Source organism: Drosophila takahashii, chromosome 3L (assembly GCF_030179915.1).
Source record: "Drosophila takahashii strain IR98-3 E-12201 chromosome 3L, DtakHiC1v2, whole genome shotgun sequence".
In the NCBI taxonomy this organism is placed as follows: Eukaryota; Metazoa; Arthropoda; class Insecta; order Diptera; family Drosophilidae; genus Drosophila; species Drosophila takahashii.
This window is the reverse complement of record NC_091680.1, coordinates 13,331,174-13,355,225: the sequence shown is the minus strand read 5'-3', so window position 1 is coordinate 13,355,225 and position 24,052 is coordinate 13,331,174. Positions and strand designations below refer to the sequence as shown.

The following is a 24,052-nucleotide window of genomic DNA, read 5'->3' as shown; positions in this document are numbered from 1 at the left end:
GCCAAGAACCTCGGCATTTTGATTTCCAATCAGAGTTGGTTGGAAAAGTTGGGAACACGATCCGTGTTGAAAATTTTATTGAATCTTTGAAAACCAGAATTGTTACTTTTTTTTTATTAAAAGTCAACATTTTAGTATCACCAGTAAGCATTAATTACTTTAAGATCAATTTAGAACTCACATGCGCTTTTTTTTGTTTGTTTGTTTTCACCTTGGTTAAAAATTTTAGACAGCATAATAAAAAATCAAATGTTACATGTTTTAAGTTTCGTGAAAATTTACAACAAATAACAGCTGTTTGAAAATTCAACAATTTAGTAATTCAGCAGTTTAGGGAATACCGTGAATGTTTCTTCACCTCTACTTTTAGTTGTGTGCACATCCCTTTTTTTAGTATTTAATGTGCTCGCTCAGTATTTTCCCCAAATACACCTGAGGCCACACTCGCCACCCCCACTTTTAGCTGTGTTTTCAATCGTTGCCTTTTTCCACTGGTCTCTCTCGCGAAGTAGTTGGAAAAGTCACTTTTGCAAAGTTTTTCGCTGGGACCAAGAAGCCAAATTTTCCAAAGACCCAAAGGAAATTGTGCGGACCGTGCGTGTGTGTGCGAGAGTGTGTGCCATCGTGAGTGTGTGTGTCTGCGAGTGTGGGCCGCAATTAAAAGCAATACTGAAAGAACCGACACAATCACACACGGAAAAGAACAGTTTAATTCAATTACAAGTGAAATTAAAGTGAGTGCCCGATAATTGTCAACTGGCCAGGTGGACGCGAAGGGCAGCGGAGGTGTTACGTGAACAGTCCGGAGATCGTCGAGGGCCAGAAAATCCCTTTTGGTGGCTGGCTGAAAGTAAAGAAATTGATTTTCCATTTTCCACAATTGCAATTGGAAGCAAACGAAAGCAAAGCAGAGAAGGCGAAGGCGAAGAGGAGAGCGCAAGTGTGTGTGTGCGTGTGTGAGAGCGAGCGAGGGGGTGTACGAGAGAGAGCGGGCGAAGGAGAGAGCAGCACTTCCAGGCGTCGCATCCTCCTCCTTTTTCGCATGCAATGAATATTGTCGGGGAATATGAATATAGCTCCAAGGATATGCTGGGCCACGGCGCCTTTGCCGTCGTCTACAAAGGACGTCATCGCAAGGTAAGAAGCGGAATGCTTTGAAGCACTCAGTCATCATATTTACAACCCCAACCGACCATTCCATTCCGTCATGTTATTAACCTGTTTTCCCCACCAACTGATCCGTTGTTATTGTTTTCATTTTAATGCGGGCTCGGTCGCATTTGTAACTAATACAATAACAAGCCCCAAAGTTATTAACAATGCGCCATTGTCAAAGGTAAACACGCAGAAACGCCAAAAGAGCCAAAAGCCCGCTCCGCAAATGTCGCAAATATAACGAAAAATCAGCTGATCACAGTGTAGCTAAGCAATATAAATAGTTATCAAATGAAATCACCCACAAAAGCATATAAAAATGTGTTAAAAAGGCGAGAAACGTTTTTAAAAAATAAATAAAATCAGGAAAACATTTAGAAATCTTTGTTTTTTATTAGAGCCCATTATTAGAAAAATATTTCAAGTAAATATCGTATGTTCTAGAAAATAAAACACTTCTTATTTAAGAATTCCAATAGGGCTTAGAATATTTTTGATCGAGAAATGAAAAATTTTAAAGATAATACAAAGTAATAAATAGCTAAATGTTTATATTTATCTATTGGTATAGTATTTTCAATAACATAACTTTTTTTTTTGCCTAATCAGTATTTTTATAATTTTTTTGATTTTTCAAATTTAATGTTTTTCGACCCACTGTACCGAACCCAATGAAATTGCTGAGCGAAATCACAGCCCTTTTGTGGAGGGCTTCAGGCGTGGCTCCATTTTTTGTTTTCTTTAAAATTTGCGTGTTGTTTTTTCTTTTGTTTATTTTTTTTTCCAATTGTTGCCCCTTATACCCTCTCAGTATTTCTAAGCAAAATTTGGGAGCCACACGCACGTGCGATTTCTTTGGGCGATACAAATGAAATACTTAAACACCACTGCGTATGATAAATATACAAATGTGCGCATTAGAAGTGTGTTGAACTATTTCAGGGTCATCTTAGAAATAATGAAAATAATGGCGCGTTTTGGGCAGCAAAAGGGCTGAGAAATTCCGATGAGATTACAAAGTAAACAAATTAAAAAAACTATAGATTTCCATATTTAAATCGTCACTGATTTTTAATAGCCTGTTACTTGTAAATGCACGCTTTAATTGCAGCTGGAAAACCTTTGGCTCTTCATTAGCAAATAATCAGTTAAATTCGTTGTGAATATTTCAAAATAAAAATGTTTATTCGACCATAAATCATGCATATTTAGACGCCATAATAGGCTTTTTTAATTGTCACCAGCTTAACCAGTTAGGCAAATACACATAAATGCGGCAGGTCAAGCAACTTTTATCAACAAAAAATCGAAACTGGTATAAAAAGAAATAGTTGAAACGAAAAAAACATCCGAATGACGGTTTTTTTTAATTTAATTTTCATTGAGTTTTAAAAGCAAAACAAATCAAAACAACAGAAAACACGCAAAGTGAAAAGCTCGAAGCGAAAAGTTTCTTGAAACAGCTGCCAGTTATTGCATCAGCTGTTTTGTGTATCCATTAAAAACACGCACCTACACACCATATGTGTTTCTCTGCCCAAAAACAATATATATAATACATAATACCTGCTTGTCCATATGATTATGCCGACCAATTTTATCTCACACATATCATTTAGTGTGTTTGATTTTCATTATTTTTCTTTTTCACCGATCTTGTTTTTGTTAGTGCAACAAGGCATAGAAAAGAAAAAACGCTCTTATCAACGCAGTTGTTGTTTTGTGTACTTTGTTTTTCTAAATTGCTCAAGTTCGTCTCGTCAGTAAATGAAATCACATTATTAATTGCAAATGCAGTGTGACAACAACAACAGTAATAACAACTACAATAACAATAGCAGTAACAATGACAATGGCACAATCGGTTCACACGTAAACCAGACATTCGTCTCGTCTCTTTTCAATGATGTAAGACCCTCTCTTTCTGTCAATTTGGATTTGTCTTTAACGTTGGGTTTCTCCTTCTCCCTTTTACTAAAGATCTGTTGATTTCATTTCGGATTTCTCTCCTTTCTTTCTTGTTACTGATCGTTAATCATTTAATTGAAACACCAAAGTGTTAAATAAATAATTCAATTTTCTTAAGGAAATAGTAGGAATTCGTCATTGAATAAATTCCTTTATTCGATGTGTCATTTTAAGAGCAAGCGTTTTTTAAAAATCATATATTATTTTTTGTCTTGCATGGGTTTTTACCAAGTATCTTTTGTTTTTCTTTGTTATATTTATTTTTTGTTAAGGGGAAAATGTATGAGTAAAATCTTTTTATCGTGAGTTTCGTTTTAAATGTTTCAAATTATTTGAGTTATACCTTTTTAAAGATTTGGATCTGTGATAGAACCTGAAAAATAAATGTACCTAGATTCCAGATGATTGATTGTCACATTTATGTTATTTTTACTACAAAGGTTTGGTTATAAACACCTTTTATTCAACCATTATAAAACATAATAGTCCATGTACTTTTATTAGATATCTTAAAAAGCTTTATAGATACATATGTCTTTTATAATATTTCCATCCACTTGAGCGCACTTTGATGACATTTGGAATGTGAGTTGAGCTCAGTTCACTTCCCGCGTCTTTCCTTTTATGGCCATTTCAAGTAACTGGTTTCGTGGTCCGGCAGTTTTCGATTTCTTTCCATGACTTAACGTCTCCGGTAATCACTTGGGTTACTTAAGCAGCGCGAAGGACAAGGCATGTTGGAGTGCCTGGCATTTGTGTCTCCAAAAGAGTATCTTTTGCTTGCACGTGCTCAGAGGCACTGGCTAAAAATAGTCAAACATGTGCAGCGACGAAAGATACACACCCAAAAGATACTCGTACTTGTGGATAGGAAAGGAAATCCTCCTCAGAGGATCTCAATCCGAGACCAAAAATAAACGACAAACAGCTGCGGTGCTAAGTACCGTCTGGTAGTTTTCCCTTTTGCCATGAATGAATCCATCATCAATCTTTATCTGGCGGATACGCTGGCATGTGGAAATCCAGACGACACGTGCTTCCATAATTCACCGAACAGAACGCTCCGCTCCGTTTTATCGCCAAATTGCATAAGCTGTCGGCGACGACGGAATCATGCAAAAATTACGTTCTAAGCGTGTAAAGTTTATTGTATATTCAGAAAAAAACCCTCCCCTTCTAACATTGCGTAATGTGCATATTCATATGTTTTGTTTGTCCATAGCGAAAATGCAATGGCAATTTGCATTTGATTTTGTCGCCGCCTTTTTACTTTATTTGCTTGCATTCGGCGGCGAAAATGCGTCTCGACAAAGTCTATAAAGATCTAATCTTTCATCTAATCTTTTCAATTTTTATAATACTATAGATAGTAGGGTTTTTTAATGTTTTATAATGAAGCGGGACAGGCCCTTTTAAAAATGATAAGCAAATTGCTATAGATTTCCAGGAAAAAACGTGTAAATAGTTTTTTTTTTATATTTAATAGTTTAAAAATTAATTTAAAGAAGTATTAAGTTAGAAAATGTTTTCTCTTAGTTTAATTGTTTTTTTAAATTGTATTTGATAATTTACAAATTAATTTAAAAAAATCTTTTAATTATTCTTAGTTTAGAAAATGTTTTCTCCCAGTCTTATTGTTTATTCATCACAATTTTAGTACACGGAAGTCTAAAGTTAGGCAACATATACAAAAAGAAACTCACTCTATTAAAGCGAAATCACCTCTCCAATTTAAGACGGTGGGAACGAGAGGCTAAACACGTGCATAGCAAAACAAATCGAAATTAACGCTTAAGTTATTCAGTGAATACCGCCAGACATCTTCCAGCATATATAGCATATCATATCAAGCCAGGCATTACTCACTCGCAAACTAGTTTGTCTTGTTCAGCTCCAGATCGGTGGTATTCTATATAAATTAGCCGGCTGACTTGTGAAACCGATCGCCCGTGAATTATGCGCTATCGAAATATAAAAGTTTTGCGTCGCAAAAATATTTGAAAATTTTCGCGATTTGTTTGCAAAATTTTAGCGGCAGTGAGCAGATACATTTTTACCCGCCGCCAAACCAGTTGAAGTTGTTTGTTGTTGTATCCATCAGATACGATGATGTGCTGCACTTTTTTCCCCATTCGCATTTATAGTATCTCTGGCTTCACTCTTTCGCGCATTTTCTGCGCAATTATTATCTTTTTTCGCCTAGCTATTTTTGGCCAAAAGAAATGTTTTCCTTTCTTGTTGTTAGTTGAGGGGCCAATGCACCTAAAACCCCCAGCAAAACAGCAAATTTGCCTCGCCTTATCGAGCCTCCCAGTTCGTTGAACCTTTATTTTCTTTTGGGTGAGGTTTTGATGAAATATCTAATGCTGCACCCCGGGACTTGGAGACTTTGAGATCGGAGGTCTCGCCTCTAATTTTCCATTTTCCCCAGACCTCAGGTGTGTGTGTGGTGCAACTTTCCCATTCGCTTTTGACACAGTTTTCGCCTGCGCTTGGATGATTGAGGTGATTGGGTCAAGAACTGCCCGGTTTCCGTTGCCCAATGTCCGCAATTGTTTTAATGGGTAATCTAATCTCTCGGGCGTTTTTATTATCTTCGACTACAAGGTAAACAGAATATAATGCAGTGACGTAAAGAGCCAAATATAATAGAAATGTAAACAGATTTCATTCAGGTTTATTTGAATTTGAACAGTCATTTTAAGTAGGTAGGGTCTTTTCTTATTTTTATTTTAATTTTTTAATTAATATCTACAACTATCCCATTGTTAAATCCATTAATTACTTAATCTTTTCTCACTGACCTGATCCAATTGCCTTCTGTAATCTTGCACGAGTCAAAAGTTATACCCCATTAAACACGGCCAGATGCTTGGCAACAGATGCAATTGAACTCGCCTCAAGATTGTCGCAAACAAACAAAAGTGCAGGAGCTGTGCGGTTATCGGTCAGAAGCTGTAAGAATTGCTTGATTCATTGCAGTTTACCCAGCACGAATAAATAAAAATGCAAATTTTATAAAAATACATCTGCGAATGCACAAGCTAAAGATTATGTGTGCTCGTGGAGGAAAATATATCGATTATCATTTTCATTCAAACAACGCGTGAACGCCGGTTGAGGTGATCCGATATTCTAAGGGGAAACCTGTAGAGTGTCTACTTATATCCACTAGTTGTAAGTTGAGGGGTATACCAACTATACATCAACTACTTTTTAATAAAATTCTATAAAACCAACTGAATTATTAATACTTTTAATCATTTAAAATTTTTTTATAAATTCAGAGTTAACTTTAATATTAAATTTGTTATTAAAATTGCTCATTATTACTTAAAGAAAAAAAGCAATTACAAAAAATAAGACTTACCATTAAATGTTAATGACAAAAAGTCAAAATTGACAGGCCAACTTAAGCTTAAAGCCACTTAAATTCGGTTTATGGCATCATAATCTTTTTTAATACTATTTTAAAACGATGTCATGATGTGGATAGGATAAATCCCAGTCGACACTTCCCAACCAGACTATCCACTATTCGGGGAGTGCTTCCTTGTAGTAGGCAAACTTGTTCAAATTTACACTTTCGTCTTTTGTTTTGAGTTTTAGCCAGGGCCAGACGGCGGAAAGAGCAAACACAGACAAAGAGTCATTGTCACCTGCTAAGTTTAAGGCAAATAAGGTGGGGAGTCGGGGGGTCAGGAGGTGCAGTTAACGACGTAGGCCTTATCAGTGGGCCGATTCGACCGGTTAACTCAACCCAACCCCGTCCGTTAGCTGTTAACTGCAAGTCCCGGCCAAGTTCGTCACTCGAGCACTCGGGTAAACAATCTTATTCACCGCAATTATGGACCTGCCCCTCCTCCGTTTGTCTGCCCGCCGGTTGAATGCGTTTTTGCGTATCTAATAATAACATTTAACCGAGCGAGACCCTCCAACGTTTCGCGTTCCTCAAATCGGGGGATTTGCATTTTTCGCATTTCCCTGTTCCACTGCGTGCTAATTGAAGCAAGCCAAAGACATTTGCCCAAGGAGAATGTAAACATTTGGAAGGCAAATTTATGGCAGCCGCTGTATGCAAAGATTATCGGGTTTAGGTAAAAGGAGACGAACTCCATGGGAACTCGGAACGCTTCCCACAAAGGCAGGGGTCATAAACCTGAAAAAGAATAATATACAAAACTGAAATACCCTCGATTTGGTTTCCTTTTGGCTATAAATACTCAATTAAAAAAATTATCGCCTCTCTATGCGATTCTCACAAATGTTAGCTATGTTCTATTTTGCATAAATAGTTTAAATATTTCAAAAATCGTTTAGATAAATTTAAATCCGGTTCAAAAGAAGAGAATCAAAGGCAAATGACCGATTAACCACTTTATTATTTTGTTAATTAAAATGTTTATACCATTCGCACAACATTCCAACATTCGATTTCAAAACAAATTCAAAATGGGAAATGTTAATACATACAGTGTTTTGTTTTGCCACTTTTGTGTCAATTAAATTCCCAGGCGAATAAATTGAGTCATTTCGCTGACTTTGGTTTGTAATTGGGTTAGCCGTTCGATGACTTTGGAGTGACTAACCCTTGATTGAGTATTAATGAAACGTTTTCCTTTCTTTGTTTTAGAAACACATGCCGGTGGCCATCAAGTGCATCACGAAGAAGGGACAACTGAAGACCCAGAATCTGCTCGGCAAGGAGATAAAGATCCTGAAGGAGCTAACCGAGCTGCACCATGAGAATGTGGTGGCTCTGCTGGACTGCAAGGAGTCCCAGGATTGCGTCAGCCTGGTCATGGAGGTGAGTTTCCCATTAAACCAGATTAATGTAACCGCATAGCGAAGCGAGAAATTCATAAATATTTAATGCTGTTATGGCTAAAACGTGTGTGAGTCAGTCCGTCCAGATGATATCGTATGGGAGGTGCAAAGCAAAGTGCACGTCGACCAGTTCCACGTCATTCCCCCACCCTCACCCCACCCAAAAATATTCCCGCCTCCCACTTTAGACCTCCTTCTCTTGACCAAAATGCTACGCCATTAATTGCGGAAGTTGCGAAATGAATTCGTAAACAAAAATAAAGTAAGAATAGAATGGTAAAAGCGATTTGCGCCGAATGCCTGCTACTCACTAAAGGCTTGCACTTAAAACTGACAGCTCAGGGAACTGAAAAAGTATCAAGTTCTTAAATTAGGAATTTTAGTTTCCAAATTGTATAATCGAATATTAGAAAATTTTTATTAGATATATTTCTGAACACTTATAACATTTAATCTTTTTGTGATTATAATCGTATGTAAATTATACACTACCTTTTTACCTATTTTTATCTGATATTTCTTATATATATTTTTGTTTTCGCTGATCTTTCTGTCTTCCGTTTTTGGTAAAACGCATTTCGTTATTTTACCTATTCACGCATTTAACCTCAAGTTTGTTCAACTCAATTTGGGTTACAGGTGTTTGCATGCTTTTAGCGTTCAGTGTTTATATACCATCTATTATCTTGAAATTAGGTCAAATGCGCGTGGCACGAGAATTAGCTGCCTTTTGGCGAGTATTTTCACTGATAAGATTGGATAGGGTTGTTTTCTTATGAATACCCTTGTATTTAAGTGGGTAAGAGGAATATGGGAATTAGTTGAGGTATTAAAAAATACATTCAGTCTAAATTAAAGGGAAATTAGTACAACAAATATATTACAATATTTATTTTACTATTTATTTTACGAAATATTTTCAGTTAATTTTGAAGTCTAATTTTTTGAATAGTGTGTTTCATAGATACTCAAATATTTAAATAAAACCCATTAAACATTTACAATAAACTTCAAGAAAAGAGTTTTTCCAAAATACTTCTAATCGAAAGGCCAATCTTTTTTTGGTTCTTTTGTGTTCAATGGATACTCAATATTTAAATAAAACACATAAAATATTTAAAATAAAGTTCGAGTCAGGAAAGGGTGTTTCCAAAATAGTTCTAATCGAAAGGCCAATCTATAGTTTTTTGTTTTGTTTTTAATTCGCCTTCCGACGCCACATTGTTGTGGCCACACGATTGCATGTCATCGGCGCACATAGGTGGAGCAGAATAGAGCTGATGGGGGTTAAAAAAGCGATAGGAAGGGAGTGTTTCGTTCCATCTGATGTTTATTGTAGTAGTTGGTACACATTCGATCGCCTGACTTTGGCCCCATTCGCCTTGTTTGCTTTGTATTATAATTTGTTTGCCACCAGAGAGACAGAGAGGAGTCCGCTTCCCCTTCTCCAAGTTTGTAATCAGTTCGTTTTTCGTGTTGTTGATGAATATTTATTGGTTCTGCGGCCACGTGCTATTCCATCGCGCTTTTCCCACCATTTTGGCTGCTTCTGGTTCGCCTGATTTGTTTATTTATCTTGCCAATATTTTACGATGTGTTTATTCGGTGCTTAATTTTTGTTGTCTGAGCTTAGGTATGTGATAGCAAGAGGGTGGGAAAGCGATCAAGGCTATCTGGTGTAAGGTTTCCAGGGATAGTCCATAAATTCTTATAAAAACAATATTATTTCTTTACTATTTACAATAATTACTTTTATTGTATTTTGGCAGAAGTCTATAGCTAGCAACTAAAGTATCTAGGGGTTACATTATTTTAAGTGTGCGATGGAAATTTCTTTTGGATCTTAAACTAGAACAGTGCCAGGATTTCGAATGGGATCCCATTTACCGAGTTCCCCTAGAGAAAAGAACGCTAAGCGACTAGGCGGCCTAACCTACTAAACCGACTAACAACTAGAATCTAACAATGGATTCGGGGAATTAATTTCCTGGTAGCAGTTGTGCGGTCAAACAATGTAGGAGAAACTATAATTAGGCGTGACGACGGCTGGAAACCGAGTTAAAGTAGTTAACTAATTTAGCCATATACACATACGACGTATACCTATTTATAATCTATCAAAAATGCCGTCAAAATGGAATTTGTTCTCGAAACTGGAGGATAGGATTCACTTTTCTTCTTTGTTTGCTGGTGTTGTTTTGTTTGGTTTTTAGAAAGTTCTCTTAGGCTAGCTTATTCAATGGTATCTCCTCAGTGGGATGGACCTGATCCTTTGGTTCTGGTTTGCTAGTGCGGCAGCATTTGGTTTTAATGCCGCCAATATCCTTGCGGCAAATGAGGCCAATAACGATGCCAATCACGGCCAAAGCCATGATGCCTAGAGGGAAAGATAAGGCAAATTAGTAAGGTTTATGGGGAATTCAAACGATAGTAACTCAAGCGACCATATGTTTTACATTAGAATTTTAAATAAGTGAAAAAACACTGGTTATAAAAAGTCTTCTTAACTTAAGATACTTTATAAACAATTTAGTTTATAACCAGTTTAAATTACAGCCAGATTTTAAGTACTTCTGGGGTCTTTATAATTTTTTTTTGTGATAAATGGTAGTTTTGAGTTACTTATAAAGAGGGGTACTCACAGATGAGCAGGGTATTGATGACCTCTGGGGCAATCTCGACCTGGTTGGTCTTGTTCTCGGCTGGCAATTCCACTTTTACTCCGCTTGTGTTGGTCGCGGAATTTAGGATGCCGGCCTTAACCAATTCCGTGGAGTTCTCCATTTTTCCCCCTCGATTACGATTGGCTAAAAGGAAGAAATATCGATCGCCACGTTAGCAATAGTATAGAAACTATTTAATTATAAAGATCTCACCACTTCTGGGCGGTGCGGGCGTGGAAGTAGCTGGCTTCGGAGTACTTGTAGCCACGATGGGAAGACCCGAGATTCCCTTTGTCGGCGGTTCCGTGGGATAAATGAGACTGCCGTTGAAGGGGGTGCCCAGTACGAACTCGTAGCAGCTGATGTCAAAGTTCAGGAAACTAATCGTGTCGATGGAGGACAGCAGACCACACAGCTCCTCGATGTTGTGCTGCTCCAGTTCCGGCAGCTTCAGTTTAATTATTTTTGTTAGCGGCGAGAAAGCTTTCGTATTGATTTGCTGTCGGAATGGAAAAAGCGAGAGCGGGACAACTATATTACTATATGGGGGCAAACACAGCTGTTTTTGGGGAGCTGCGCCAACTATCGATAGCGAGCGATAGCAAGCCATAGAGCTCCAAACGATAGCTTTGGTTATCGCACTTCTTGGCGCTAGAAACTCACCTGTTTGAAATCGTTATGGTTCAAGCGAAGCACCTGCAAGCTACTCATGTTCTGGAACGTCTGCTCCGGCAGTTCTGTCCAACTGCAATTGGCGCAATTGAACTCCACCAAGTCGGGTTGATTGAGAAAGGATCCATCCAGTCGCTGGACTATGGAATTGTTGCTCAAATCCAAAAGGCTCAGTTCCTTGGCCGCCGAAAATGTGTCGGGTTCGATTTTCGTTAGACGATTGTTGGCCAGCCGAAGTCGTTTCAAGCGCTCCGATCCTTGAAAGACCTAAAATTGGTAATAATTTTAATACATTTGAGGAAAATTAATGAAAGATAATTACAGAGTAATCCGGGTTAGTAAGTTCAAATACATTAAACAAATTCATTTTGAATGAGCTTAAAGGTAAATCATATGGTATTTTCAATGAAGAAACATACAAATACATACATATTACAATAAATAATAGTACAAATAACAATTGCAATAAATATATAATGCAATATTTTGTTTAGTATACAACATTGAGATTTTTAATCTTTGTTGTGCTCATTTTCCAACAATTAACTTTAACTATTTATAGAGAGGTTCTTTGTATTATTCGAGAACTTACCTCCTTGTCTATGTGGCTAATCAAATTGTGATTCAAATTAATGTCCACCGCTTTGGACAGATTGGCGAAATCCTCTGGCCTCAGTTCGGCAATCACATTGTGGCTCAGATCGATAATGGCCGCCGTTTTGGGCATGTCCAGGGGAACATGGGTTAAATGGGCATTCGCACACTGGACATACTTGAAGTCCTCCAGGCAGAGGCAGTTGCGCGGGCAACTGGGCTCCAGGACATGGTTGCTGCGTCTTGGTATATCTGTAAATGAATACTCCTTAGAACTTCTTCTCGCTATTGAGATTTTAATAGTACTCACTAAATATTGGTCGAAATGTGGTGGTGGTCGATGTGGAGGATGATAGTGGCATCAGTCTATTTTCTGCTGTCTCCGGCGCTTCCTCGCCTGTCGTTACATCACTGTAATCATCATCATCGTAATCCAAGTCCTCGGGGGAGCTGAGCGATCGATTTGACTCCTCACTGCCCGCTGGAGCGGCATTTGTGTGGCTAATGCTGAAAACAAAGAAAATTGTTAAATTAATGCTTGTTAAAGAACACAATTCTGGAATATTCCGCGACGTGGAAAGACTTATAAAGCATTGAAATTTATTCTCATTACTTATAAAGAAAAACGCAGGGCAATTACATTTCAAATCAATTTTCGCATTTCTGATAGAGCAATTACTTGACAAATTCGTAAAGTGGTCTTACCAAAAGTCCGAAAATTGTCAATATTTGGCTTTAGATTTGTGGTTCTAAGCAGAGAACGTGCTTACATCATTCGCGTCTTGAAGGCGAACACACCTCGCTAATTTGTCCTGAAAACGCTCTTGACCCATTTTATTATAGCCACGCCATAGCCACACAGAAACATTCGTTTTCCCCACTATCATTATACGCTTTTGTTTATGTTTGCTCCACGAAAGAGCATGAATGAATATAGCCACATATGTATTTCTCGTATGACATACAAGTATTTCTCTATACAGATGTGGACAAAACAATAGAGCTTAAATAAATAAATGAAAAAATTTAGACAAGTTAAGTGAATTATTTACTAATAAATATAATTTTTAGGAACAAATTAGAAAGCTTTTCTATAATTTTGATAATTAACATTGTATTCATTTTAATCGAATAAAAATTTGAAATAAAATTTATTTCAAATGAAATAAGTCGGTAGAAAACAAAAAACAATATTAAGAATTGTAAACTCTATTCAATTGTTGGTCTCGATAACTAGTATTACATTTTTGACACTAACTGTAAATACTTCATTACAAAAACACAGACAAAAACCAGTTTACTTCATGGCAAAAGAGACAACTTGACCGGTTTTATTTCGCGACTTTGTTTACTCTCACTTTTTTCTGTTTTTTGTTTTCCTTTTCTGTGATTTGTAGCCCCTCTTCAGTTTTTTTTTCGACTTGACTCGCCTGATTCTAAATCGTTCGTTATCCTGCTTTAGGCGACTTCAGTTCTAGTGGGTGCGTGAAAAAAAAGGTGGGAATAGGTGGGTAGAGTAGCTCAAGTGAGACTTAAAACTGCCATTTGGCATTCTCTTTAATTGCGTGACTTTTGAGTGAAGTTTCTATGATTGCTGAAGACCCTCGTCAGACCATAAAAGTGCTTAGTTTGATAGAACCGAAACAGGTTGTTCAAGTGTTCGGTACTAATGATAAGAAATGCATTTATTAATATATTGCTACCGGATAATAAAGATATATTTATCGAACGTTACCCAAATGCCTTCAGGCTTCAGCTCACTTAGTTTAATGTGCGTTTCGAAATATCTCTAAACTGTAACTAAGCACGACGACCCAGTCAAAGTAATTCCCTTGACTACTTGAACGAAATGACTAAAATTGGAAGCGGCGCACTCAAAAGCACTCTACTTTGACATTTGATTTGAAGTGGCTGAAAAGGCTAGCAAAGGCCCAAAAATCAATGGAGAAATTGGTTTAAGTGCACTGGGAAAATATTATGTAGTTATTAAACATTAAGAAAAGTAATTTATATTGGGGAAAAATGATATATTACTTTATTTAATGGTTTAAAAAGATATAACTATAATTTTCCGTTAAGTCGACGATAGTAATAAATGGCTAAAGCAAATCTGAGTCATAAATTGATGTTACCATGAATAATCGAGACAGTTGTAAATTGCTATTTCTACTACTTCGATATTCGTTGAGAAATTCAAAGCGCTGACCAAACAAATTTGATAAGGAAAAACGGTATAAATTATCGGGCAACCGGGGATTGTTATTATTTTTATCAGATTATGCGATATGATTAGGTGGAGTGTAAATTCGCGTACATAATATATAATCAGCGGCAATTAAGAGCTGTTGCCGTGGACTATCAATAAAAAGTTGCTATTTTTTTTTATAACCCCATGCGTGAGTATTTCGTTCGGCATTGATATCTCAGTTGTTGGAGGGTCAAAGTCCCGTTATTCAGGTTCACCTGTCGTTATTTCGATTTGAGTGAATTAATCATTACGAATGTTGCTAAACGGAAACTTTGCCCCTTGTCTTTCTTCTCTTGAGCGCAAGGTTTTTTTTTCTATACTTATAAATAAATGTATTACTTTTCCAGCCGTATAGGAATTTCAAATCGCGAGATCTGTAAATATTTATTGGAGTTGGGTTTTTACCTTACGCTTAGCAAAAATATCAAGAGTAATCCAAACTTGTAATACACGTGCATTATTGTTTATTATTTGTTTATGGTTATTTATTTAGCTTTTGTTTTCACTGCGTTTTCAAGGCTTGTTTGGTAATATTTGGTGTTTATCTATATGATTTCATTTCTTTTTCTGAGTATTTGCCAAAGTTGATGTGGAAATTTTCAAGCTGAAAATAGAATTTTATTATTTTTGCGTTTCTTTTCACTTTGCACTTTTAATGTCCTTTTGTTTTGGTTTCGAAATTATTGGTTTTAGAATTGGTTCATATTTGCATTTGCCGGTTTACTTTTGCCAAAAATAAAATAATTATTTTTCGCAAGCTTTTCACTCCGCTCGCACCAACTTTTCCACTCGCTGCCGATTCTCAAATGAGCAAAAAAAATTTGCCAACATTTTCGGTGGGCTGACTGAACAGGTGTGTGTGTGAGGTGAGAGCTAAAAAAGAGAGAGAAACACTCTCTATCACTCTCTCTTTTTTTAATCTCTCCCATGTTTAGTTTAATGTTTTGCTGTGTTAATCTTATCAGTTATAAATATTTAATATTTGTGTCTCTCTCCTCTCTCGCGGTTTTGTTTTTGTTGTTCTTGGAAGCTACTTTGACATAATTAATTAATGTATTAAGAATTTAATTTCTAGTTTATTAGAGTTTATTAACATATATTTATAAAACAGTTATTATAATGAAATATATAGAAATAATGTTAGTCTTATCTCTAAAATATTCCATTTTAATACATATATAAAGTAGAAGGAACAAGAGAACAAGAAACCCCACTGATTTTATTAATAAAACTAATTTCGCACTTGTCGGATTTAAATTAATGTCGATCATAATGAACTTTGCTTTGGGATTTACTTATAAGTCGGGGTCTGTCTTTTGATATAGCAGATAGTGTCCCCCCTTCACAGTTTATTTACATAATTTGCTGGAAAAGTGAAACGCTGAGGCTGAATCATTTCGATTAAATTAGACGTGATTGGAGTGATAAGTTTGTTTGAATATTTGAATGAGAACCGCTTGATTCACCGAGTACTAAGTTAAACTCTTGTTTTAATTCCGTTTCTAGGTCTTTGTGTTGTGATTACTGTATAAGAGCTTTGTTTTTATCGCCTAGAATATGTTGACCTTTAGTCCATTGCGTTAACTCGGAATGACTCGCGTCGTTTTGTATTGAGATATGATATGTTATAAATTGGGGATTACACTTGTGGCTATTATTTTGGTGGCAATTTCGCGTTAAAGTTTCATTAAGAAATGTTGTAGCTACTATTTTTATTTATTTTTTATTTTTTGTTCCGCGAGATAACGTGCGATATGGCCGAGCGTCGATTTAAAAATGAGCTACGAAATGAGACCGCAGAAGCAGCGAGCTCAGGAAATCGAGAGCTACAATCGAGGGCTGAAGAGAGTCTTCTCTTAGCTTCAAAAGCTCTCATTATACGGATTTCTTTAAACAAAAAAAAAACAGAGAACCCCGATTGTTTCTTAATTACGCAAGTGCATTTTCCAATAAATCGCTGACTCATGCACACTTGTTGCCGGGAAATTGAAATAATTTAAAAAACTCTATCTGGTATTGCACATATTTTGAATGATAAAAGCCCCAGATAACGAAAATCCCTCCCTATAGCGAGTGTTTCCCCATTTCTCGCGGACTTTTACTTTTATATTTATGCGTTTTTGCCATTGCCTGATGTCACTTTACATGTCAATGACTTGTTTAATGTTCTTTTCTCTTCGCTACTCTTCTGGTTTTTATTTTTTTGCGCTTTTCAACAAAAGCGAGTGGAGTGAAATCTTTTGTCATTTCAATTTGGCTGTTTAATTGCCTAATTTTGTTGTTGCTGCCTGCCATTGCTGGCTTTGTTTGCTCATTAAACTGTAAGTGGTCCATATATTTTCTCATGGAAAACGAAAAAAAAAATCCATAAAAATGCTTGCCACACACATTGTTGCTCTGTGGGTTTTTCGGCAGTGTTTTCGTTTGGAACTCTATAGTCATGTCTTTGATTGGCGGCCCCAAGGTCAAAAATCACAAATCCTTTTTGGCAACTTGCTCAGGCCAAAATAACGGCGTTTCGGAGAGACAGGGGTTCTCTCCATTTACATTTCAGCGAGGGTTGCTTAAAAGAAATTTTTGAAATATTTGGAATAATTTAGAATATTTGAAAATATTTTAGAAACTGTTTGTTTTTGGAAAACTGCCTGTTCTAAGCAATAAATTAAATAATAATGAAATATTAGTAATTTTTTAAGTAGATATTACTTATTATTCCTATTATTTCCAAGTTGGTAAACCTTTTTTAATTTAAAGAATCTTTGAAAATTTCGAATAATGTAGAATATTTGAAAACGTTTAAGAAACTGTTTGTTTTTAGAAAACTGTGTGTTTAAGCAATAAATTACATAATGTTAGTAATTGTTTAAGTTTTTACTTATTATTTCAATTGGTTGTTAAATCTTTTTTAAATTTTCGGAACTCTTTTTATTTTTGTATACTACCGAAATAAACCGGAACAGAACCTTTGTTAGATAACCGACAAAGGAAAAAGCAGCTGGCTGATGAACATTTCCCTAATTCCAGTTCTTGATTCAGAAAATTGTCATAAATCATATTCGCTTTGACCTTGGCTTACTTGACAAAAGACGGGCACATGAATGGCGAAAGGCAGATGGAAATACTGAGGACTGAATCTCGGGGCTCCTGCATTTTCGCACTGATTGAACTTAATTCATTTGCATGGGTCGCCTTTTGCTTTGAGGTCTTTGGGGTCCCAAAAGATTTATGTGCGCGCTGAACTCTTGACTCGTGCTCATTGGGGGGTAGGAGCTCTCTTAATTAGATTTTCCACTTATCTTTCTCTGCACGAATTTCTCTTTACAGTACTGCAATGGAGGCGACTTGGCGGACTATCTGAGTGTTAAGGGAACGCTGAGCGAGGATACCGTAAGACTCTTCCTCGTGCAACTAGGTGAGATTAAAAGAAAATAAAGAGAAACAACTTGACTAGTCAAACTAAAATTTTTAAATTATATCCAGAACGAATAATACTAAAAATAATCCCTTAAATATTGCTACAAAATATTAAATATTTATATTAATAATAACAATAATTTGCCCTATTTCCAGCTGGTGCTATGAAGGCACTTTATACCAAAGGAATTGTGCATCGTGATCTCAAGCCACAAAACATTTTGCTATCGCACAATTATGGCAAGACATTGCCAGCTCCATCGAAAATAACCCTGAAAATTGGTAAGAAATTTAAAAATATTTTTCAAAGAAACCCTACTACCAAAAAAAAAACGATAGGAAACGTAGATAGATTTTACATTATTTAAGATCAATATTAATTTGATACGCGGTCAGGTAATTTTGAACTGGTCGAAAATAGTATTTCATGTAAAAACGAATTGAAATTTACATGGGCATATCGATTTTACGGGAACATGCTTTTTTTGTGTGTATGTATAATCCTTATAATCCCTATAACCCAATGCTAAATAAGTTTTTGCTATCTAAAAACTCCCTGTCACTATGATTTATTTTCGTAACAAACCTGATATTACTAAGTAATCGTCTTTGTGGTTGAGGACTTTCTTCCTTTACTGTAAGTAACTAATATGAACTAATAAGTAATTTAAACTCTTCTTTATTTCAGCCGATTTCGGGTTTGCTCGTTTTCTGAACGAGGGCGCCATGGCAGCCACTTTGTGCGGCTCCCCCATGTACATGGTAATTAGATAATATCCAAAAATAATATAGTATTAAATCTAATTATATATATTGACTTTCTTTAGGCTCCCGAGGTGATCATGTCGCTGCAGTACGACTCCAAGGCGGATCTCTGGTCGCTGGGAACCATTGTTTACCAGTGTTTGACTGGCAAGGCGCCATTCTATGCACAAACGCCCAACGAACTGAAGTTCTACTACGAGCAGAATGCCAACCTGGCACCAAAGTAAGATTCCTAAATAATCCCGCAGCCAAAAAAAGATTAATAACCCCTCTTTTTCTCTTTAAGAATTCCAAGTGGCGTGTCACCGGATCTTAGGGATCTGCTGCTGTGCCTGTTGCGGCGCAACGCCAAGGACCGCATCTCGTACGAGAGCTTCTTTGTGCACCGCTTCCTTCTCGGCAAGAAGGCGGCCGCGTCGCCAGGTGAGCCAAGCCAAGCAGCCAACCTGCGGCGGCGAGTCTCTAAGAGTGCTGTTCTTGCAGTTGACATGCCCCCGCTGGGCGGAACGCCGCCTGCCAAGGCCAAGAGCCCCCTGCAGCAGCAGCTGGAGCAGGAACTGCAGCTGGTCAAGCTGGCCGAGCAGCAGCAGAAGGAGCGGGAGCGGGAGGAGCAGGAGGCCCAGGAGGAGGAGAACACGGGTAGGTGTTGGTGGGAATTTACATGCATTGGGACTATTTTTATTTGCATTATAAAGACACTATTGTAATGGGCACAAAATCTGTTAATTTCTTTTAATTTATATTTACTCTTATCCCAGAGTTTTTTAAATATTATAAGGCGCTACTTTTAAACCATAAAAGAGTGATAATTCTTTGGCGCAATACACAAATTAGCAGTCGAGCTTTATTTCACGTCTTTGTGTTAATTTTAAAAAATGGTAAAGTGATTTAATTATATAGAAATCTATGCCAAATTGGGCATTTTAAATGTTAATGATGTAAACTGATAAATATGATCACCTTCTGTATTTAAGATATATTTATTGCAAATGTTTAGACAATTTATTTATTTATTCTCTGGTTAAGAGGTAGTTCAAGCAATTAATATTCAGCTTATTGACAAATATGCTAGTCTACAAAGATTAAACCAAAGAGAATACATTATATAGAGAGGGCATAACTCTGACTTTCTGTTCAAACTGTTGTCGGCAAGGGGAAAAGGGGGAAAGAGCTTGTTCTATTTTTAGAATTCGTTTATTGAGTACACAATGCATAAGTGTAAGTGGGCTTTGTGTGTATGTGTGCGAGAACGTGGCAACACATTTTCGAGAAAATTTCATTTTTGTAATTTCTATAATCTAGGGCCAACAACAATTAAAAGTCGAAAAGGGTTTTCTGTCCAACATTTTCAACTCGGTCTATGGTCGTGCTGGTTAAAGCGTTGATCAGCGATGTTGATGCGAGTTCGATAACCGCAAGGGGCAGACGTTTTCTAATATTGTTTTTTTCTTTTTTTGATGTCTCGAAATATATATACTTTTTTTTATTATTTTAGTTAAAAGCTCAACAATTTTTTTATATTTCTTTTCTTGTAGATTAACATCTTAAGATTATACAAAAAAGTTTTAAGTCAATCTAAAAGAACTTTGGAAGCTAGGATGTAATTAGTACTAGTAAAATTTTTCTAAAAAAAATAATTTTTGATTTTGCACGGCTTTATAAAATATTTAAAGTAAAAAAAAAATATAACTTCCCAGGGCGGGTTTTTTCTATTCTTAAACGAAATGTAATTTTTGGCGGAGATACAGTGAACACCGCAAAACGTCTTTTTAAAGTGCTCTATACGTGTTTTACATATGACATGTTTTTCTCGAAACCACGTTTTTAAAAGTCCGTGTTCATCGGCATTTCTAAACGGCTCAACCGATCGTTTTTAAATTTGGCGCATATTTTTCTGCATAAAAAAACCCGCCCCCAGGGAATCGTTTTTTTTTTTTAAACTTTAAAAATTTTTTTGTTAAGCCCAAATTCAAATTTTTTAGCTGAAAAACGCATTCTTAACTTTGGAAAATCAAAAAAAAATTCTTAAAATTAAAAAAGTAAAGAACGGGCTTCCTAAGGGCTGGTTTTTTTTAATTCTTAAGCGAAATGTAAAAACAAATATAAAAATGGAAATCCAATAATTTTTGGCGGTGGTAAAGAAATTATTCGATGTTATTTAAATAACACTCAATAATATACAAAAGGTTTGAATTAAATCCATCTTAACAGTTTTTATAGAAAAAATCAACAAAAAAATTACAAAATAGAAAAAAAACAAAATACTCTTAAAAAACAAAAAAAAAAAACCCCGCAAGAAATTGAAATTCTACAACGGGATTCGATCCCCGTACCGCTTAGATTGGTAGTCAGATGTCTTATCCACTGGGCCAAATGGCTAGCAGTGCTGCGGCCGAATAGATTCCAAGTAGAATCGAGCAGTGCGGGTTCTACTGTTAAAATGCGGGTTCCACCGCTAGAACCCGCCATACGACAGACTCTTTTGTATGACATGTCCTCTCTATATATTTATACTCTTTGGATTAAACCCACCAAAATAAAGAGAGAACGTTATAATCGGCTTGGTGTCCCGACTATCTAATACCCGTCACTCAGCTAAAGGAATTGCGAGGGAGATAGATATAAAAAAAAAATGTTGATTGCGCATAACTTTTTAATGAATGGTCCTATTTGAAAAATGTCTTCTACATTTCGACAGGTATAAATATACACAACAAAATTGCATTTATACTTCTCGGAAATTTTTAAAGGTGTGGACGCCAGACACATTTTAAAATCGTTATTGGGCGTAAAACAATATTACCAAATTCTTAAATTATTTTGTACATCATATAATGCAACTCTTTTTCTTTTTTACCAGTTTCCGTTGTGGCAAATCCGGCTATTTGTGCCACCATCACCAACGTGGGCGTTTTGTGCGACAGCGAGAACAACAGCGGATCGTGCAGCTCCCACGAGGACTCGGATGACTTTGTGCTGGTGCCCAAGAACCTTCCGGAGGACCAGCGCCAGGGTCTAGCCCAAGTCCAAGCCCAGCCCGCTTCCGGTGGCCAGCAGCAGCAGCGTCCACAGCAGCAACAACAGAATCAATCCAGTCCGCCACGTCCCAGCAGTCTGCCCATTTCGGAGCCCAAGCCAGTGCCGGCTCCGGCCCGTCGCCAGGTGGCCCAGAATGCGGCTGGATCTCCGGCCAGGCAGGCCGCAGGTTCCGGGCCCTTGACGGTGGCCACTCTGGGTGGCCAGCAGATACCGCGATCCCAGCCGATCAGCGTGAAGCAACCGCGTCCGGATCAGCGCAAGAGCAGTGTGAGCAGTGACATCAACTCGATCTCACCGCCGGCGGTGCAGTTTGCCATTGGAACGCCGCCGACGCGCATGCGTTCCGCCTCGGGAGGATCGCTGTCGGAGACACCGCCGCCGCATGCGCCGAGCACCTGGCAGGTGTCGCCGGGCCACTCGCAGTCGCCGTTGCGCCGCAGTGGCAACAGCTCTCCCATCCTGCCGTCCGCAGCGCTCACCAAGCTGCCCACACTGGGCAGTCCCACGATGCTGGTGGCCCCGGGATCGCTGGGTTCGATTGGCTCGGCGGGCAGTGGATCGGAGAACAACAATCAGCATCACATGCTGGGACCGCGAGCTTTCACGCTGCCCGAACTGGGCGCCACCGGTGGACTGCACAGTCTGCTGGACACAGGAGTCGCCGGCGGCGGCGGTGGTGGTGGCGAACCACATGCATTCCAGGCCCCCGAGCTGTCGGAGGAAACGCTGATGGATCGCGAGCACAACGAGACCCTGTCCAAGCTTAACTTTGTGCTGGCCCTGACCGATTGCATCCAGGAGGTGGCCGACTCGCGCTGCGCACCGCTCTCCACGCTCATGGTGGCCGGCGGTCAGTCGGCGGCGGCGGCGGCGGATGCCCAGCAGATACCGCCACATGCCCCGGAGCATTGCAAGCGGGCGGAGCGCCTGGTGCTGCTCGTCCGTGGACTCCAGCTCCTCTCGTCCGGCATGAATCTGGCCTCCCAGCAGCTGCGCAATGGCCAGCTGAAGCCGTCGTCCAATGTGAAGAATGGTGAGTGCAGGGGTTTCTTATCCAGTGCATGATTTTTAATAATTTATTTCGCTTAGCTTTGCTCACCATGAACGCCAAATACCGGAGCATGCTGTTCGAGTCGAAGCGCCTTAATGGCAGTGGACTGTTGCAGAAGGCGAATGCATTTAACATTACGGCGGACAAGATTCTCTACGACTACGCATTGGATATGGTAAGGATTACAGCAGATATATAATAAATTCCTCCAATTAATAAATATATTTTTAATAGTGCCAGGCGGCTGCTTTGGATGAGCTACTGAAGAACACCAAGAATTGCTTCGAGCGCTACAACACCGCACACATTCTGCTGCATTCGTTGGTGCAAAAGTGCAATCATCCACAGGACAAAATGCTGCTGAACAAATGTAAGTGGGAAAAACAATTATGTAGTTTAATAAATAACTAATTCATAATACTTTTCAGATCGCGATGCCGTTGAGAAGCGTTTGAGCATATTGCAGCAGCATGGCTACATATACGTGACCGATGAGAATGCTTAGATAATTGGGCAGACAGAGCTTTATTCCAACCATGAAGCACCGGCAATCTTCACAACCATCAACAACATTTCCTTAAGTTATTCACCGTTTTCGTTGGGAGTGCAAACATGTGATTGAAGCAAAAACTACACTATCCATACACAGACATACCGACAAATAATTTAAACACCATCCCCCTCATCATTTCTGGCGTTCTCAGACCCCCGAAAAAACTGTCCAATGTAAATAGTTTGAGCTATGCTGATATATGTAGTTTTTGTTTTTTATATTATTTTCGGCCCGCGCGGCAACCATAATTGTTAAAGCTTATATCGAGTGCAGATGCAACATGAATAAGGGCAGATAAGAGTCCATATAGTCGTAAGATAAGCGTAATATTATATATATGTTTACATATATATGTACAACACGAAAGCTAACCAAGCAAATAACATAAAAAGGGCAATATGCAAGCCAAACTCAGTTTAATTCTATGTTTAAAGGAAGAAGCGGCGGAACCCAGATCCATATATCATGTGCTACAATTTTCCCCCGTAGTTTTAATGCCTACTTTCTTATTTAACAATTTAATATTCCTCTATTATAATATTACAAACATACCATACAATATTTATGGCTGCACTACACAAACATGTTTACAATGTGCTATGTTCATAGTTTTTAGTTAGGTCTTTTCTAAAACAACTTTAAAGAGGTATTTCATTTTATGACAAGAAATTTATATTTTAATGAAACTTTTTAAGTTTTTCTACAACCGAAGCCCACAAAACTTTCGAAAAAATCTATATATGTATATGGTATACAAAAGAGAGAAACACACATAAAAAGAGTGTATAAAACGGAAAACAAAATACCGACTTGAACTAATAAAAAGTAATAAGAAAAATAGTAAAAAAACGTGGTCTTTTTGGAATTATATAATGTCAATGTGGACGACTGTGTTGCCATAACCATAACCACAGAAAGGTGATCTTAAAATTGGAAAAATTAAATAATTGGCCAGCTTTTGGGAGGCATGGAAAAATCGTCATTTTATTCGCAACTAGTGAGCACCATTAACGCCACTCTCGAAATCAGTTTCGATCTATTTCCGGAGAAGAATGGAAATGTCCAGTTGGTTCCTGATGTTGCCCAGGGAGCACGCCCTTCCT

The 24,052-nt window shown here is 37.8% G+C and overlaps 2 protein-coding genes across 5 annotated transcripts; one reads left to right on the top strand and one right to left on the bottom strand.

Moving 5' to 3' along the window:
- The first annotated feature begins 447 nt into the window (after nt 1-447).
- Atg1 (serine/threonine-protein kinase unc-51-like protein Atg1) lies at nt 448-23,798 on the top strand. Of its 2 annotated transcripts, XM_017140123.3 has the most exons (12): nt 449-1,137; nt 7,757-7,930; nt 17,452-17,539; nt 17,698-17,823; nt 18,230-18,303; nt 18,369-18,529; nt 18,593-18,729; nt 18,790-18,945; nt 21,167-22,378; nt 22,435-22,571; nt 22,631-22,766; nt 22,825-23,798. In XM_017140123.3, the coding sequence occupies exons 1-12, from the start codon at nt 1,048-1,050 to the stop codon at nt 22,899-22,901; spliced, it is 2,568 nt and encodes an 855-aa protein (XP_016995612.2). In that variant the 5' UTR covers nt 449-1,047; the 3' UTR covers nt 22,902-23,798. The 2 variants fall into 2 exon arrangements, with proteins under 2 accessions (XP_016995611.2, XP_016995612.2); XM_017140122.3 differs by having other exon boundaries at nt 448-1,137; nt 18,593-18,945.
- LOC108056361 (uncharacterized) lies at nt 9,687-15,910 on the bottom strand. Of its 3 annotated transcripts, none has more exons than XM_017140124.3 (8): nt 15,771-15,910; nt 14,533-14,731; nt 12,190-12,386; nt 11,878-12,131; nt 11,277-11,552; nt 10,827-11,112; nt 10,593-10,757; nt 9,687-10,327 (listed from the first exon to the last, which is right to left on the bottom strand). In XM_017140124.3, the coding sequence occupies exons 2-8, from the start codon at nt 14,583-14,585 to the stop codon at nt 10,173-10,175; spliced, it is 1,386 nt and encodes a 461-aa protein (XP_016995613.2). In that variant the 5' UTR covers nt 14,586-14,731; nt 15,771-15,910; the 3' UTR covers nt 9,687-10,172. The 3 variants fall into 3 exon arrangements, with proteins under 3 accessions (XP_016995613.2, XP_070071291.1, XP_070071292.1); XM_070215190.1 differs by having other exon boundaries at nt 15,693-15,908; XM_070215191.1 differs by lacking the exon at nt 15,771-15,910 and adding an exon at nt 15,485-15,501.
- Nucleotides 23,799-24,052: the final 254 nt, after the last annotated feature.

Coding starts and splice junctions, on each gene's coding strand:
- Atg1 (XM_017140122.3), top strand. CDS start 1,048: ATGAATATTGTCGGGGAATATGAATATAGCTCCAAGGATATGCTGGGC. Junction 17,540..17,697: donor ACTCTTCCTCGTGCAACTAG/GTGAGATTAAAA, acceptor CCCTATTTCCAG/CTGGTGCTATGAAGGCACTT. Junction 22,572..22,630: donor ACGACTACGCATTGGATATG/GTAAGGATTACA, acceptor TATTTTTAATAG/TGCCAGGCGGCTGCTTTGGA.
- LOC108056361 (XM_017140124.3), bottom strand. CDS start 14,585: ATGCACGTGTATTACAAGTTTGGATTACTCTTGATATTTTTGCTAAGC. Junction 11,113..11,276: donor ACCATAACGATTTCAAACAG/GTGAGTTTCTAG, acceptor CCATTCCGACAG/CAAATCAATACGAAAGCTTT. Junction 10,758..10,826: donor GCCCGCACCGCCCAGAAGTG/GTGAGATCTTTA, acceptor TCTTCCTTTTAG/CCAATCGTAATCGAGGGGGA.